The sequence below is a fragment of the Phodopus roborovskii genome, unplaced genomic scaffold (assembly GCF_943737965.1).
Source record: "Phodopus roborovskii unplaced genomic scaffold, PHOROB, whole genome shotgun sequence".
In the NCBI taxonomy this organism is placed as follows: Eukaryota; Metazoa; Chordata; class Mammalia; order Rodentia; family Cricetidae; genus Phodopus; species Phodopus roborovskii.
This window is the reverse complement of record NW_026126514.1, coordinates 7321289-7340123: the sequence shown is the minus strand read 5'-3', so window position 1 is coordinate 7340123 and position 18835 is coordinate 7321289. Positions and strand designations below refer to the sequence as shown.

Here is an 18835-nt window from a genome sequence, read left to right as displayed (position 1 = left end):
AACTGTTTCAGAATAAATAAATGTACTGCTCTCTTTGGCCTTTGCAGATTTCTTCTTATCTCAGTCTCCCTACATTGACTCTTGGACCCCTTGACCTGTGTAACCAAAATTATAACCCTCTTGTTTATTCCCAAATAAGATCATTGCCTTCAGAAATACTCTGTTATTCAGGTAGATGGAGCAAAAAGAAACCAAGTTCCCTTTAAGCATCCATTTTGTATTTTGCCCTTCTCTTCATCTCCACTTCCCAACATCCACCAATCTGTTTTCTGACTAGGATGCATTTATCTACTTGGATATTTCAAATAAATAGAATTATACATTATGTGATGATTTGTGCCTGAATGAAACTGGATTATATAATATGCTATAGTGATGATAAGGGTCATGTAGAAAAAGCCAAGAAGTAGGTAAAGGGTCTGGAGAGATGGCTTACTCAGTAAAGGTCTTGTTATAGAAGCATGAGGAAAGGAGTTAGGTCCCTAACATCCAAGGGCAAAGCCATGCCTAGCTGTTTGTTCCAGGAATACTAGTACTGTGGGGGTGTCGAGTGCTGTCGCCTCGCCTGCAAGAACGACGCTCAACAACAGGATTCTTCTGTAGCATAGCTTTATTGTGCGGCTCTTACTGCGAGATGAGGAAGGACCCGAGGAGGAAAAAGGGCTCTGCTTATATATGCTCAGAGGAGTTGTGTCCGTTACTGATTGGTGCAGCCCACGATACTCGTGACAAACACCCCATGACGTGTGTTACACTTGGGCATTGCTATCCTTCGGGTGGAAAACAACCGCACCTTGCTGGCTCATGGGCAGGAAACCGGTGCCATCTTCGGGAGTGGCACCGTTGGCTCTCTACAAGGGGGTAGAGATATGTGGATCCTTGGAACTCATTGGCTAACTAGTCATGTTAAATCGGTAAGCCCTGGGTTCAGTAACAGACCCTGTCTCAATAAAGTGGAGAGTTTTGGAGGAAGACACCCAACATTGACCTCTATGTATGAGATCACACCCAAAAATGTGTTGTTTAAGGTTCATTTCTGTACCTGTGGTATGATAACCTGACAAACAGTAACTAAGGGAGAAAAGATTTAATTTAGGTCAAAATATCAAGTTGCAGTCTATTCCTGTGGAGGAGTCATAGAGGCAGAGATAAGAGACAGAGAGGTGAGACAGCTATATACATTCCATGTGTAGTAAAGAGCAAAAAGAAACAAATGTGAGGGGAAAAGCCAAGTGAGCAAAAAGTCAAAAAGCCCTCCAAGTCTTTTCACCTGGGCTGCCACCAGAGGCTTCACCCTGCATTTAGGGCAGGCCTTTCTATGGGTCAAGACAGTTCCGCACAGACATTTCCACAGGCCTATCTGGTATAGACAGTCACTGTTTGAAGTGTTCTCCCCACATGATTCTGCATTGTTTCAAGTTGGGAATTAAAACTAGCTGCCAAACATGTACACACATACACTATACACACAACTACATAGGCTAAGAAATGATCACTGGAACTGAGATGATGTGTCTTGGAAGACAGTTCTTTATGTGTCTCTAGCATCTAGCATATATTAGGACAGCATGTATCTGGACTGTTTTGTTTATTTGCTTTTCTTTTTCATTTTTTAGACACTGTGTAGCCAATAGCTTCAGAAGGCAAATATCATATTTCACTTCAGTATAGAGGGTGGATATATATTGGTGGTGGCACAAGAAAGGTAATACCTTCCTCTAGGGAAAAGGATGTGAAGTTGCAGATACACTCCCTCTTGTATTTGGAACCTCAGTTCTGACAAATCCCATTATGTACACAACATTTGCTTGGGCTTGCATCTTCAGTGTCTCCATGGAATTTGAGGGAGGGAAGATTGAAATGACGAGACTCTCAAGCCCAGATGCCAATTATGTCATGAGTAGTAAAATTATTGATACCTTCTCCAGAAATATCATAAATTTATGATGCAATAGCATGTTAAAATTTCAGTTAGATAGGAAGAATATATTTAATAGATTTTTCACCCAACATAGTGAAGCTAGTTAATAGCAGTGAATTTTATTTTTTTTAATTTCTAAGGTAATATATTTTTAAAATAAAAATATTAAAAGTATGATCAGTAATGAATGTGCTATAAAGTTCAATTTGGCCATTCCATGATGAATATATATTTCAATACAACATGTACATAATAAACGTACAAAAATTGTCAATTAAAATGTTTATTGAAAAGTCAAATTAAAGAAATGGATATAGTTTTGAAGTGAGAGTAGAATTCAATAATATGGGAGGTAGATAGTTATCACTAGAGAAGTTTGTAAGGAAACAAAGGTCTTCTAGGGAAAGCATGTTCTAGTTAGGGCAGGGTAGTAATGGGAAAACTCAGAGACAATATGTAAGGAGTAAGGTTTTCTGATGGGAGATGTCATTCTGTATATATGTTTCTCATACTGGTTAATGAATAAAGCACTGTTGGCCAATAGGAAAGGAAGATAGGAGGGACGAGGAGACAAGGAGGAAAGAGGAAGTAGTAAGAGGAAGTAGAGAGAGGGGAGAGAACAAAACCACTCTCTGGTAAGACCACGTGGAAATACATAGAAATGGGTTAATAATTAAGACAGAGCTAGCCGATAAGAAACTAGTACCTGGCCATCAGCATTATATCAAATACAGAGTCTCTGTGTGTTAATTGGGGCAGGCGTGGCGGTGAGACCAGACCAGCGACCAGGAAGAAAACCTTACTCCTTACAACAATATTCATTAAAATATAAAAACTATAACTTTTTTTTTGCAACAAACACAAACATCAAAATTTAGAGGAGAGAAGAGAATTCTGACTTTGAAATAGACTTGGAGATATAAGTCAGGATGAATTTAAGGGTGAAACAACACTGAGGGGTAATAAGAATATTAGAGTCAGGGATAGAATCATAGAATGTGGATTCTTGTCTAAGTTCAGTTTGGGTTTCTAGTGAGACTGAGAATGTAAAGCAGGCATAGGTGCAGTATGGATTCAGTGGAGTAGTCTAGATTGGAAGTAAGAAGTATCAATCAGCATATGCAATTATAATTAAAACTATGGAATTAGATAGCCAAAAGAACACCTAATAAGTAACAAAAGAAAAAAGCAAGGACTAGAACTTCAGCACTTACTGGCCAGGTAGAAAAGGATAAATCTAGGACAGATAGATAATATTGAGAATGGAAAGGCATTTGCCACCATCCTGACCACTTGTCTAATTTAGGGTTATTATTGCTATGATGAAATTCCATGGCCAAAATCAAGTTGGAAGGAAAGAGTTTATTTGGCCTACACTTCCACATTGTAGTCTATCACTAAAGGAAGTCAGAACAGGAATTTCAGCAGATCTGAAACCTGAAGGCAGGAGCTGATGTGGAGACTATGCAGGTGTTCTGCTTACTTGCTTGCTCCTCATGATTTGCTCAGCTTGCTTTCTTATAGAACCCAGGATCACCAGGCTGGGAATGCCTCACCCATAACAGGCTGCCCCCTGCCTCCATCAATTACTAATTAAGAAAATGCCTTGCAGATTGAGCTTAGGGAGGCGTTTTTCAATTTAACTTTCCTCTTTCCAGTGGCTATAGCTTTGGTCAAGTTGATATAACTAGCCAACACACCACCTAAGTTTGATTCCCAAATGGTAGGAGAGAACTGACTCTAGTAAATTGTCTTCTGACCTTTGCTTGCATACTGTGGCATGCATTTGGGCGGGCAAAATAAATAAATAAAAATGTAATCTGTAAAACTTTATTCTAAACCTTTACATTTAAAGGAGACAAATGAAAGAGTAGCCAAAAATTTATAAAAAGCCTTTGAAGGTAAAATGAGAAATTAAAAGCTACCTCTGTATGCATGAAAATAGCTCAGATAGAAAGGTTGGAAGAATATCAGAATTAAAAAAAAAAAGGATGATAAAATGTCTGAAAAGCAGAGAAGCCAAAATGCTATGCTTTAAAGAGGGGTAAACAGCATGTCCTCGAATCTAGAGAATACAAGGAACATATAAGCATAGGTGGGAAGAATTAGGAGGTGTGGCAAGACAATGAACTAAAACAATTCATGAAGGTCACATCCACTTTGCAGAAGATAATAAAAAGGAATCCAAAACACAGAAACCACACACACACACACACACACACACACACACACACACACACACACACACACCATTTCAATAAATGCAGGAAAGACCTTTGACAAAGTTACACTTCCCTTTATGATAAAGCTCTCAAGAAACTAGGAACAGAAGGAGCATACTTTACACAGGGCTAAATATGACAAATATGTGGCCTACATTATACTAAACAGGAAAACTGAAAACATTTTTTTTAATCAGCAATGAGAGAGGCAGTTCACTTTCTCCTCTTATTCAATATGGTGCTTGAAATCGTAGAATAAAGCAAGAGAAACAAATAAATGAGGTAGAAGCATCAAGAAACTACATCATTACAGCCTGCAGATTGTTAAGTGTTGCAGCTCTGAAGATAAAGGCACCCTGGCAGTCAGGATCCAAGGAACACCTCAGTCACACTGCACAAGGAACCTCAGACAAGAGATTTATTAGGAAAGATGATGGGAGATGTCATTCTGTAAATATATTTCTTGTATTGGTTAATGACTAAAGCACTGTTGGCCAATTGGAAAACAAGGTAGGTGGGACTAGGAGAGAAGGAGGATTCAGGGAGAGATAGGAGAGGAGGAGACATGGAGGATGGAGAGAGTAGAAATTTGGACCCTCTCTCTGGTAAGCCAAGACCAAATGTTAAAATTTAGATTAATAGAAATGGGTTAACATTTAAGACAGAGCTAGCCAATAAGAAATACTAGTAACAGGCCAACCACTTTATATCTAATACAATATCTTTCTATGTTATTTGGGGCTGGTGCACCAGTAGAACCAGGCCAGTGGGGGAAAAAACTACTCGTAACAAAAAGTCATGAGTGTAGCAGGCTCTGCTCAGGAGAGAAGCAACAAAGACCTGAGTAGGAAGCAAGCTTTATATAGGCTTTATTGAGGGGCCAGAGCTTTAGAGGGTGGCTTGGGTGTGATTTTGTAGCCTGATATTGGGGCAAGCTCAGGGATTGGTGAGATTTTGTGAATTTGTGACCTATACTTAAGAGGCCTTTAAGCTCCATAAGAAAACTTTTAGATCTAATAAATAGTTTTAGCAAAGTACCTGATTGTAAAAATCAAGATACAAAATAATCATTAGCATAAGATTTTATACCAAAATGAACATATTGAAAAACATCAGGAAGATAATCACACTTCACAACAGCCTTAAAATGCCTAGTAATACATTTTATCTCCCCCAACCCCCCCCCCCCCACTGTACTAATAGGTTTCTTCACCCATGCAGTAAGCCAGATTAAGCAGAACTGAAAATGTAACAACAGTTTTATTTGAGCAAAGCAACTCCCAGGTGAATTCTCCAGTCCCAGAGATTGAAACTAGAGAAACTATGACCCTAAACTAAAGCAGGGAGACTTTATAGGCTGTAGGAAAGAGGTGATGTGTCTGGAAGAAGCTGTATTTATGCCTAAATAAGGTCAAAAAGGATTGGGATTTGGTCTGCTGGAGGCAACAGGAGAGTAAGTTGCAATAATTGCTAAGAATGCAGAACTGGGCTTTTTGTCACCTTTGGGTTATTTTTGTTTGTTTCTTTGTTTGTTTGCTTTGTTTGTTTTTTTGGTTTTGAGACTAAGTGAGTGGGTTTGGAGAGAGAAAGAGAGGCTGGGGGGGAATGGGACTTTCCTGATTGTGCAGGGGTAAACTGGAACTTCCAATGGAATACTAGGAGTGCCAGGCATGGTTGTGGTGTACACACTTAATCTGAGCAGTCAGTGTTGGCAAACTGCTAACAACACATATTCCAGAACCAGAAGCTCCCCACCTCTACCCTGCCTTCAGTGACTAGTGCCAACGGCCCTCTTCATTAATAGCCAGTGGGAGACTGAAGGGCAAAAACTCTAGATCAAACCTTTCCCACTAGCTTCCTGGAGCCTAAAGCCAAAATTGAACAGAAAGAAACTCCAGATCCCCTAGCCTCCTGGACACTTAGCTCCTGGAAACTGTGTTTGGTCACAAAGAAACTCCTTCCCTGTAGTCTCCAGGATAGTCACTTCTGAAAACTATTGGTATCTAGGTACAAGAGGCCACCTGTAAATAACAAGACAAAGCCATAGAAACCACAGCACCTACCAATGAAAATAATTGGCATACAGGTATTTTGTGCCAAAATAAGACTTTGAAAAATACCCCTAATTGTCAACCATTCAGAAACCAGACTGTACCTCTTCCCTACCAATGATGGATGATGTAACCCTGCAGTTTTTTTGTTTGTTTGTTTGTTTTGTTTTTTTCTTTCAAAAAACCTAGCAGTAGACAACAAACTCTGCACCCTCTGGAGGCTGCTGCATGAGCTTGCTAGATAGCCTTCTACAGTAGGATAGAACAATAAACCTTGTGCATTTGCATAGGCAAGTCTGTCTCCCTGTTGTTCTTTGGAAATCTTCGAGACTTGGGCACAACATGCTTCCACTGTCACCATGGTCTTGTATTTTCTCTATGCACATGTCCTATACCTCCTATAAATCCTGAACCATCATGCCCTGGTTGTGATTTTGTGGCAATTCTTGGCTTTCTGATCATCAGGATACCCTTTTGCCAAAAACTCCTTTCAGTCAGAGAAAGAGGCAGGCAGATTTCTACAAGTTCATGGTTAGTCTGCTCTACATAATGAGTTCTAGGCCAGCCAACGCTACAATGAAACTGTCTCAAAATAAACAAATTCCAAAATACCTAGGAATAAACCTAATCAAAATGATTATCCATAAGGGTGATTCCAGAAAGGTTTAATTGTGCCTCCATACTCTTCTTGGCAATAAGATTACATTCATTTGTTTGATTTGGTTTTGGTTTTTCTAGACAGGATTTCACTGTGTAGCCCTGGCTGTCATGGAACTCACTCTGTAGATCAGACTGGTCTTGATCCCCCTGCCTCTGCCTCCTAAGTGTGCCCCCACTGCACAGTGGCAATAAGATTTTTATAATTTTAATTTTTATACCGTAACTAAAAAGTCATCAAGGCACAAAATTATTCAGAGAAGTTGGTGTCATATAAAAATCTTCGGTGGACCCTGTAAGATCTGCAATCAGGAAAGCAACTAAAATGAGCAGTTCACATGTAAATGTGACTGGGGTTTCTCATTAAAAGTGCTGTTGGCAGACAACTATTTGTTGAAGGATTTTAGATATTTAACAGCATCCCTGGCCTCTATCCAGTAGATGCCAAGAGTTATAAATTATTGTAAATGCCCTTCCCATTTATAAAATCAAAAGTTGTTTCCGGCTATAAGCTAAGATAACCTAATGGGAAAAATCACTCCTGACTGAGAATTGCTGCTTTAATCAAAGAACAAAAATAATGGTGAAGATGTACTTGTTTTCAGAATCCTAGAGTGCAAGACCAAGGAGAAAACTTAATTTCTTATGATGACCACTTCCTTCCCTCCCTCCCTCCCTCCCTCCCTCCCTCCCTCCCTCCCTCCCTCCCTCCTTCCCTTCCTTCCTCCCTTCAGAGAGATGGTTTCTCTGTAGCTTTAGAGGCAGGCTGTTGTCCTGGAACTTGCTCAATAGACCAGGCTGGCCTTGAACTCACAGAGATCCACCTGCCTCTGCCTCCTGAGTGCTGGGATTAAAGGTGTTTGCCAACACCATCTGGCCTTGAACAGTTTATTTGCAGATGTGATTGACATGTGAAGGGATTGAGGACTATACTCAAGCTACCAGTCTATTTATGGGATGAATTACATGGTATAGAAGATACATCTGGCATTTTAAAACTGGCAATCTAATTGAATCACATACGAGGGTACAATAGCCATTATGATCCTTTCATGATATCTTTCAGGTGATATCAACCAGCTCTAAGCTGTGTCATGACTTTTTGTAACTCCTAAAAATAACCAAAAAACTATTTCAGAGATCACAGTGATTGGTCTTCATGGTTACTCTGTGTTCATACTCATCTTATCACACTGGGTTTTTTGACATCCCTTTGAGCATCCCAAGCATCCCCATCTTACCATGTGTTCTTTTCTCCTAAATATTGCCATGTTTTGGCTTCTTCATTTTCTTCAAGCCTGTGCACAGTATTACTTTAGCAGGGAGATTTTTTCTTTATAAAGCAACGTGTTTGTTAAATTTTCTTACACATAGGGGCTATCAGTAATGAAGAAAGGTGTCAGCAGGGTTGGTTTTTAGTGAGGCCTCTCTTCTTGGCTTATTGAAGCTACCTTTTCATGTGTTCTTCTGGCTTTTCTCAGAGACAAGGAGAAAAGAGATATGGAAGAGGAGAGTGAGGAAGAGAGGAATAGGAAAACGGGAGGAAGAAAGGGAGAGAGGAAGAGGAGAATCTAATTTCTCTTCCTATTACAAACAAGAAAATATTGGATTGGGTCCCAGGTCCTTATTCTCTTGCTTAGCTTTAATTATCTCTTAAAACACCCTTCTCATACAGTTGCATTTGTATTAGGACCATGAAATATGAATAAGCCAGGTGGTGGTGGTGCACGCCTTTAATCCCAGCACTTGGGAGGCAAGGGCAGGTGGATCTCTGTGAGTTTGAGGCTAGCCTGGTCTACAGAGTGAGTTCCAGGACAGGCTACAAAGCTAAACAGAGAAATCCTGTCTTGGAAAAAACAAAACAAAAAACAAACAAAAAACAAACAAAACCAAAAATAAATAAGGATAGATAACCCAATTCAGTTTATAAACAGATTCATGTCTATCATTAAATTAAAAAAAATTTTGGCCATTTCTTTTTTAAATTTTGTTTTGACTCTTCTTGTCCTCCTCCTCCTCCTTCTACTTCTTTTAATGTTTTTTTGAGATAGAGTTTCTAAGTACCCTCTGCCTCTGCCTCTGCCCCCCAAGTGCTGGAATCAAAGGCATGCACCACCACCACCACCACCAAGTTTTGGTCTTTTCTTACTAATATATATTTTTCTTTCTTTCTTTCTTTCTTTCTTTCTTTCTTTCTTTCTTTTTTTTTTTTTTTGAGCTTCTTTGAGGAATATTTTCACACTTCACACTTAATGGTACCTAATAGAACTTTTAGACTCTGTTCAGTTTTCTTTATTCTTTTTTTCTTTGTGATTCACAGCCTGGGCTATTTTGTTTACCTGGGGTCCTGGTTAATTTTTTGTCAACTTGACACAGACTTGAGTATTATGGGAAGAAGTATCATCAACCAAATAGTATCCATGAGAATGGCCTCTGGGCAGGTACATCATCTTCTTGATTAATGATTGATAAGAAAGTGCTAACCCCACTGTGCTACCTCTGGGAAAGTGGTCCTCCACTGTAAAAAGAAAGGTGGCTTAGCAAGCCAGGAGAGGAGAAGCAAGCCAGAGAAACAATGCTCTTGTGTAGTCGGTGATTCCCTTCACACCTCCAGGCTCCTGCCTTGTGTTCCTTTAAGATGAAATAAACCTATTCTTCCCAAAGTTGTGTTTGGTCATGGTATTTACCGCAGCAATAGAAACCAAATTAGAACAGAAAATGGAAACAGGGACGTGGGGTTTTGCTGTGAGGGGCATGATCATGTTTCCTTTTGAGAAGACTGTGGCGATTTAGGATAGATAAAACCTTTTGTGTTCTCGGAACTTAATGGACTCTTATGGGATCTTGGAAAATACAAATAACAAGACAAAGTGCAAACAAGTGTGTCCTGGCCTGTGAAGTTTCAGAGGGAAGCAAAGATTCTATCGGGGCCATCACCATTCACTGAATGCTTTTGAACTCTCTGGAAGATGGCGCCCTTATCCTGGTCACAAGTTAATTGGAGGAATTCTGCCCTGGAATGTCTGACTGCTCAGAGCCTGCATGTACTGTAGGACATCCCAGTATCAGGAGCTAGTGGATCCAAGGCTCCTAGGCGGAGCCCCAGAGCTCCCCTCCTCTAACAGGACCCATCTTTCCCCCAGACCTAGTACTTGGCGCAGACCGAAACAGTGGACCCCAGCAGCTACTGACCCTCTGCAACCTACTGCACTTGCTAAATATACAGTATTCAATGCAGAAGAATGAGTGAGGCCTCTGTCTTGCGTTGACATTGTGATTAGGCACGTGATCCAGTCCTCAGCCACTATGACGTCCAGGACTGATTCTGCTTTGAGCCATCTAAGGAGGAGGCTGAGGAATGAGTGGCTGAACAAAAAGATATCACCTCTGTTCTTGTGGTGCCAGTGTGGTGCCTGCTACTTCAAGGATATTCTGAGCCAACACCCAACCCAGTGCCTCCTGTGTGGACAGGACCAACCCTAACTAGACACCTTCAGAAGAATGCCACCCAGAAACTTGCCACCAGCTCCTTCCTGCTCTTTGCTGACAGGTATCATCTTTGTGGCCTTCCTGCTACTGCCACTGAAGGACGAACTTGGCAGCCAGCTGCCGCCAATCCTGCATGTGTCCCTGGGACAGAAGCTGGTGGCAGCTTACATGTTAGGCCTCCTCACCATGGTGTTTCTCCGGACCTGAGCTCTCAGCTGAACCCCCTCACCCACCGTCTCCTTCGGGGGCAGAGACCTGAAGCAGAGACTGTGATGTTTGTTCCCTGCCCCTCCTCCTTCCTTTCAGTTGCCCATCCATCAATTGCCAGCCTCCCCCTCAGCAAATACCCTGGGATTTATACTCATTTTCCAAGTTGAATAAAATAAATGGAAAAAAATTCTATTGAAGCAAAACCTTTGCTGGGATAATTAGTATGGCTAGCTAGGGCTGATGAATCAGTTGTGATTAATAAGAGACCAGAACTATTGAGGGGAACTCTTCTGGAAGTACCCTCAGGCTCAGCACACAAAAGTTGTGGCCAAAGGGTGTTAATGGTATATCTCAAGCTGGCAGCCGAACTTGGTGATAAATGAGTCTCCTCATGGTATTGATTTTGGTTTATAATGTGGTATTAACATAAAATGTTTGAAGTTATAAAAGAAAGATCACTAACAGTAATGTATTTTTCAACAGTGCTGAGGTGGTAGTGGTGGCAGAAAAAGACTAATTCTGTAATTTTTAACCAAGAGCAGGGAAATAAATAGTTTAAGGTAAGCTTTGTTTTCAGTCTTAGTACATTTAAACGTTATTTAAAATAATGTAAATGTGATGAATTGTTGAAGGAATCTGAAACAGGTCAAACAAATGTTACTAGTTTTGCTATTCTAAATCCAGACTCAGTCTTGGGCACAGTTAGCTACAGATAAAGCATATTCAGTCATCATCAATCTCAACTCAGTGGGTCCTTGTTGACTTTGATGACTTTTACAGAGTCCCAAGTTCTAGGGTGCCATTCCATTTGGGGCCTATCTCATATCTCAGTTGCTGTAGAATTCCAAGGCTGGATTATATATGATATTAAACCTTACATAAATTTATTCAGAAGACTATGCTATTGTCCAAAGAGGTTAAAAAAATGATTTTTTTGGGAGGGCGAGGGTGCAGTGTGACTGCAAATCCATACTCATCTTCTGGTAATAGGATTTTTATTCATGAACATAATGGCATCAATAAGGTACCTTTAAATAGTGACTTGAAAATATTAGATATTCATAGCGACTTGAAAGTGTTATATATTCTGAAATAACCCAGGGGAGATAAAAGTTTATTTTACAAAAGGATAGGATCTCTTCCACTAGATTATGCAATCCACTATGGAGAGATGCTTAGTGTTAACAGTACTAGTTCTAGGAAAGTGCTAAACTGGAGGTTTTTACGAGTGACTGCATAGTTTAGTTGAGTGGGAACCTTAGGATTTACTAGTTATGACTTTTTTTAATTCTGTATTTGGGGCATGTGAGATGGTTCAGTGGTAAAGGCAGCTGCTACAGCCTTCTGATATGAGCTTGCTGAGTTGGGATCACTGGACTTATGGTAGAAGAAGAGAACCACAATTTGTGTTTTGACCTGCACATGCTGCAGTATGCATGCATCCATGCAATGTACACACAGTAAATACAAAAGGTCTATATTTTACATGCAAATAAGATTAATTTGGAGGAGATTGTTATTTTAGTTTTCTATGTGATGGAATATGTTTGGCCTATGGTTACTCCTGTTATCGTGAAAAAAAATAATCTAAATTTCTGCTTTTTTTTTTTTTTTTTTTTTTTTTTTTTGGTTGTGAGCCTAGCCTTTAACAGCTGAGCCATCTCTCCAGCCCAGAAGAAATAGTTTTTTATAAGTTCTGGAATTCTGAACCTATGTCTGAAATGTAATAGATTCTCAATATTTGTTGAGTGAATTATAGTATATAAGATCCCATATTTAATTAGTAAAAGGGTAGTTCTCAAAACCCTTTGTTAGCCAGTGAAAGAAGAAGGGTGGGGGAAGAGAGAGGGAGGGAAAGGTGGGGGAGAGAACGGTATTTTCACTTTTGCCCTTAGGACTTTTTATTAGTTCTTTTATATTTGAGATTTTGGTATAATTACATTATATTCCCCTTCCTTTTCCTCCTTCCAAGCTCTCCCTTATACTATTTGTTGCTCTTTCTTTTCTTTTTTTTTAAACTCATGTCCCTTTTTTATTAATAGTTGCTACATGCTAGTAAAATGTCAGTATAGCTACTAGTGTGTATGCGTGTATGTTTTCAGGGCTGACCATTTGGTATTGGTGAACATTTTCAAAATGGACTATTTTCAAAATGAGAAGCTGGTTATTTTGTGAAACTTATCAGCAAATTTACCCAATTTCTCACACTACATATGTTTTTTATTCAGGTAGCACAGGCATTCAGCCTGTGAGTGTATGTGTAATAGGAGTGTGTGGTGGGAAGAGGTTACTATTAGGTATCAATTGTTTTCCATTTTATCTTTTTGAGACAGGATCTTGAACTGAACCTAAAACTCACCAGTTTGACCAGACTCACTAACTGTACAGCTCCAGGGATCTACTTGTCTCTGCCTCCCCAGTTAGGATTACAGAACCATATCCCTCTTATGCGTGTTGGGCATCAGGACTTGGGTACTCAGGCTTGCAATGAATGACAAGTGCTTTACTAATTGGACCTTTGTTAATCCCAATGTCGAGAATAAGACCACAATCACAATTTGAGCCAAATCTGAAGAAAGCTTGATTTTTTTTTTTTTTTAAATTGGGGTGTATTCAAGAGCTGGTCAACAACTGCCTACTAAGTCAGTTGGCTTAAAGAGAGCATCCTGGAATCCATTTCTTGGGCACCTTTTAGGGAGCAAAGTCACAAGTAGTTTTATAGGAGAGAGACAATGGGGTAATAACAAAATGCAGAAAAACAAAACTACCATGTGATTAGGGAGGCTCAGAGACTCATGGAGGGTAAGGGTATTCTAAAAAACAAGTCAAGGTCTTGGGTTGGGGAAGGTCAGGTTCCAGGAAACAGAGCAACTCAGCTCTTTCCCTAAATAGAAACTTACAACATAATGGCTCCTGCCTTCAAAATGGACTCAGGCAGGTTGCTCATCATCCACCCTTCCCACCCCCACCCCTGCTCCAAGAAATGAAAATAAAGTCCAAAAAATACTTTGTATATTGACTTGACAGTGTATTATATTAAATTGCACATGTCCAAGTTTTTGACATTGAACAATGGCTATTTATTTGACACAAATACATATATTTAGTATTAAGCACTATCTTTTAGAAATAATAACAGGGTTTCCATAATCTTCCAGTTCTTATCATCTCCTGCCTGTCATGGGTGTGGTGAGCATAGCATTCTAAAATATCATAATCCTGTGGTTGGCAACTTGTGGTAGGTATTAACTGGTGGTTTCACTTTTCCAGTTATTCCAAAGGGCTAGTATGAGTAACTACCCATTTTGTAAAAAGAAATAACTAGGTCCCTTTTTCAGGCCTGCCTTAATGTTTATAACTACAGAGAAGTACTTAAAACACACGTTTCTAGGCCCTAATCCCAAAGAACCCAGTTTTCTGCCCAACTGCCATATTGTGCTTTTAGTTAGGCCTGGTGAACCTGTGAACTGGCTATAGAACACTTGAATAGCAAGGCCTTTATATGAATGTCAGTAAGGAAAACTCTGTTTAGGCATGGGATAAATTTCCAAAACCACTCTCTTGGCAAAGTTACTATGATAGCGCTTTGCTTTCTTAATTTCTGACTTCCTTCCTTCCTTCCTTCCTCCCTCCCTTCCTTCCTTCCTTCCTCCCTTCCTTCCTTCCTCCCTTCTTTGGTTTTTGTTTTTGGAGACAGGGTTTCTCTTTGTAGCAGGCTGGACTCGAACTCACTGAGTTCCATCTGCCTCTGCCTTTAGTGCTGGGACTAAAGACATATGCCACCACTGCTCAGCTATGATAGCACATCTTACATCAGAATTTGCTGATTTAGTTGCTGTAGCCTTCAATTACTGAGTAACTTAACTTGGAGGAATTTATTCACTAGCCCTTCTTTGCAACTGTGTACTGCTTCTAGCCTGCCAGGAGGGCAAGGGTCGCCCCGCTGCTGCTGCAGCAGCTTCACCGTCCTTATCTCAGGTCGCACGTCCAGCTAAACAAACTCCGCAGGAGGTCTTGATAGGCAAACTGGCGAGCCCCTATCTAGGAGCTCAAGCCTGGGCTCCTGCTCTTGGCCAACTCTACTCAACACCCCCCCCGACCCCTCCCTCCCCCCCGTTGCCAGCGTCCCCCTCCAGCGCCTCGGAAAGGGCTGCTTCAGGCAGCAGCGGGCAGGTTCGGACCCCCTCAGGCAACTTCGCGGCCAGCCTGTGCTCAAACCGCCTTCTTTAGCTGGACCACGGCGGCACAGCGACGAGTCCAGCCCGACGACCGACCGGGCCCTGTCTCCAGCGGCAGCCGCTTCAGTGGAGCTCGCTCCGGTAACTGGGCCACCCGGTCCTCCAGCCGCGAAGATGTCGTCGGCCTCCAACGTCAGTTTACTGCGCGAGGCTTCCCGGCAGGTCGTGGCCGGAGGGTCTGCAGGTAAGGCTGCCGGCTTCCCGCGCGCTGGCGGCTCCCCCACCGCACCCCCCTACAACGTCCCTAAGACTGGCCTTCCAACGAAGTTTTGTGTGTGTCCCCTACACCTTCCACTCAGGTGGCAAAGAGCAGAGGAGGCGAGCGGCCGCTGGTGGAGGCCCAGTCTTCTTTGGGGCGCAGTCCCCACTAGCTGCTCTGCTCTCAGGTTCCTGCTTTTCTCTGTGGCCAGTCCCTGAAACTTACTGGGACTCTGAGGAAGTATAGCACTCCCCTCCTTTTTCTTCTTTCTTTTATCAGCTGTTTTACTTGAAACGGGTCCAGTTCGGTCTTAAGTTTCTTAGCAATTTCCTTCCAAGCGCCAAGCTAGAGAGGATCTTAACATAAATCTTGCCGCTCTTCACAGGGAATCTTACTGTCTACTGTGCTGCTTGGGGATCTATGCATGCCATAAATAGTTATATGAAAATTAATCCCACACGCTAACATAAACACCTTCGACTCACATTAATTTGTGGAGAGCTATGAGGGGAGAGAGGCCTTACAAAAAGATCTGTTAAAACCTGTCCTGGGAATAATTACTGTCAAATGCAGCTGGAGGAAGTTGTTCACCATTAAGTTATGTGCACACATTTTTGAAGATATTTTAAAATAAGTTGGTTGAAAATTTGGTCTCATATACCATGATGCATTTTAATTGTAAATATATAATTTAATTACCACGGTTAAATTAGGTCATAACAATTTTATAAGGGTAGTTCTTTTAATAAATTTTATTGTGGTAAGAATGGTAAATAATATTGGCTAGATGATATCCAATACATATTTTGACTAGTAACATTTATTTTCAAGTACATTTGAACTTTTTTTATAGTCAAATTATGACTACTTATATGTCATGAACTGGCTGCATCTCAAGGGTACCATATACATCTAGATATGTCACTTAGAATCTGCATACTTTCTTAAGCTGATATAATTAGGAAAATGGGGTATTTGTTTCATATATATGAATGTATGTATATTATATGCTTGATTCCCACTCTGAGATCCTGAGCAAAGAACACTGAGCTAGACGAGAGGGAAAGTGAAGTTGACTAGCATCATAAGCTATGCCCAGTGACTTGCAGGTATTTCTGTTGGCTTGTATAATCACAGTATGTATCAGGCACAGTTAAACTTAATGCTAAAAAGTAGATCAGACTCTAATCCTATTTATGCTGAATCTATTTGGATAAGCATTTGGCAAAGATGTGTTGATGCCATCATATATCCTTATTAATGTAAATGGGAATTAATCAGTTAATATGAATAAATGTCATTTATACAATGAATTTAAAAATGTTGGTTGATTCATATAGTTTATATTGTAGCATTCTTGTTAAGTAAGAAGGATAATTAATACTTTCATCATCTTGAAAGTCATATTTTCTTCTTTGGCATTTTAAAGCATATTGATTTTCTTTTTATTTATTGAAACTGTAATGATACAGGCTGATCCTATTACATGAACTAGAGCAAGGGCCACAAATTTAAAAAAAATCATACAAGAGAGGCAGACATTTTATAAAAATAAGGTACATTTGAATCTCTGATTCTGACATCTGTCTCTGGTTTCAAAGGTCAAAAATATATTCTAAAAGAATGTTCTTTAAAGAAAAGTAAAACTGGAGAAGTTTATTGGGAAGACACAAGTGTGTCATGGCATTCAAGATCATTCCTTGGAGAAACTGGTACACTCAGGAAATTGCAGGATGTGACATTTCTTCATCTCATCTATGCCAGCTGGTCCAACATCCTCAAGATAGGAGCATAGTGACTAACACTAGTACCACTATGTCCAAAGTGAGTGTTATGGTTTGCCATGCTTCCCAATGTAGTTACTTGTAAAAACTAGGCAAGCCCAAATGGATTCAGATAGTTTGCTAGTCAAACAGACAACAAAGGGAAACCATTATGATCTTAGTTCTTGTTGTAATTAGTGCTCCAGATAAGACTGAACAATGGAGGTCACATGATAGACTATGTGTGTCTGGCTTCTGCTGTTGAAGGTTTCCTTGTAAACAACAGCCAAAACATTTTATAGACTTTTCATACAATTGAAAACTGTCACCAATTGAAACTAAGATGATGGATAAGAAAGTATATCTAGCATCTTTGCACCAGAGAAGGAAAAAACTGTCTTTCAACAGCTCACCAGATGGGAAGCTTATCTCCCCTAGCTCCCTTTAATGTGTGTATATCTTGGCCTTCATACACATCTGGGTACCATGTGTGTGTCTCATCCCCAAGGAGGCCACAAGGGGTGATAGACCTCCTGGAACTTGAGTTATAGGTGGTTGTGAGCCCCCAAGTGGGAATCGAATTCTGGTCCTCTGGAAGATCTGCACCACTGAATTATTTCTCTAGCCCTTATCTTCCTTTTGACAAGGAGAAATCTCAGCATTCTGCCAAGTAGACTGGTGTGCTATGGCAACTGCTCTTTGTGGAGATGTATAAGGCTGTGGAAATGTTAAGTGCCACCCTAACAGATATGTCCAGGGGGCCTGGAGAAATTTTGTTTCTCACAGTTAACTGCTATTTTGAATTTTTCATTCCTCTGGTCAGAGTTTGGTGTTCAACAGCTTCCAAGTATTCATGCTCTCGAATCATCTTCCTGGAGCAGGGGCAGGGGTTATTTTTAGTTCAAAAAGGTGATAGATTCAAAATTACCCAATGTTGATAGGAACCCACCTCTATCAATTAGCTATAGCCTATTCCCATTGGATGGTGGTACATGTGGCCTGGGGAATTTCAGAGGAAAGCTAGAAACCTAGATACACAGCATGAAAGGGATAATATGTGTATTTTACAATCTCTCTCTCTTTTATTACATGGCTTGTGTGATATTTGTATTTAAAGACTAAAGGTATTGATGGTTAGCAATTTATTAGCATGCACCTAAAGGCTAGTTTAGGGCTTACAGTTATAGCTAGATCTTGTAGTATATATCTAGATGTTGCCACCAGTAGTAACTTTGTCTTGTGATAAAAGTTGTGCTCAAGCAAGTCAATATGCACTGGATTTTTTTTAAAAATTAATTTTAGTTTTAGTTTGTGTGTGTGTGTGTGTGTGTGTGTGTGTGTGTGCGCGCGCACACGCGCGCGCGTGTGTGTGTGTGCATGTATGCACAAATGTGTGCCCACAGAAGCCAGAAGAAGGTATTTGATTCTCTGGATCTGGAGTTACAGGTAAGCTGCACTACACAGGTGTTAGAACTGAACAGTGGTTCTGTGTAAGAGCAGGAAGTACTCTTAAATTTATCTTTCTAGCCCATGTACTAAGTTCGTATGGAATAATCTGTGTTCTCAAGCTTTCTGTCCTATGCACATGATCCCTCTCCTTAACTTATGGTAGAGTTTTCTATCTAAATCTCAGAATCTTTGGGCTTCCAGAGCCTGTCAGATGTCATACAGGGAACTCCTAAATTGTGTCCACACAAAATTCTCTCTCATGGCACTAACTATATGGCCTTACTTCTACTTCCTAACATCTCATTTCTAGCTTTCCAACCCTAACTCTTCTTAGAAGATCTCCGGACTAGTTTCCCTCCATGGGACACAAACACAGTCCCAGCTAGTTAGTCCCTCTTCCAGTGGGTTAGCCTACCCTTGGTGCCCTGGAGGCATTCTCAGCCTTCACTTTTTTATCACATACTCTATTTCATTTTGTGTCTTTCCTGCCAACCCTTTGCTTTCATTCAAACTATTCTTTTATGTCTATGTTCTTAGCATCAAATAATAGTTCAGGCACGTGAGCCCCAGAAGTCAATGTTGAGAACATTGCAGAATGGATAAAGAGGAGGGTAAGAAATCATCCTTGTTACTCAA

The 18835-nt window shown here is 40.5% G+C and overlaps 1 protein-coding gene and 1 pseudogene across 1 annotated transcript in view; both read left to right on the top strand.

The window, feature by feature from the left end:
- Nucleotides 1–634: 634 nt before the first annotated feature.
- LOC127230729 (motile sperm domain-containing protein 3-like) lies at nucleotides 635–10595 on the top strand (annotated as a pseudogene).
- Nucleotides 10596–14849: 4254 nt separating this feature from the next.
- Nucleotides 14850–18835, top strand: part of Slc25a21 (solute carrier family 25 member 21) — a 466934-nt gene continuing 462948 nt past the window's right edge. Inside the window, exon 1 of the mRNA XM_051195877.1 lies at nucleotides 14850–14972. Coding sequence (XP_051051834.1) covers nucleotides 14903–14972 — 70 coding nt within the window. The 5' untranslated portion in view covers nucleotides 14850–14902. The remainder of the gene's footprint in view (nucleotides 14973–18835) is intronic.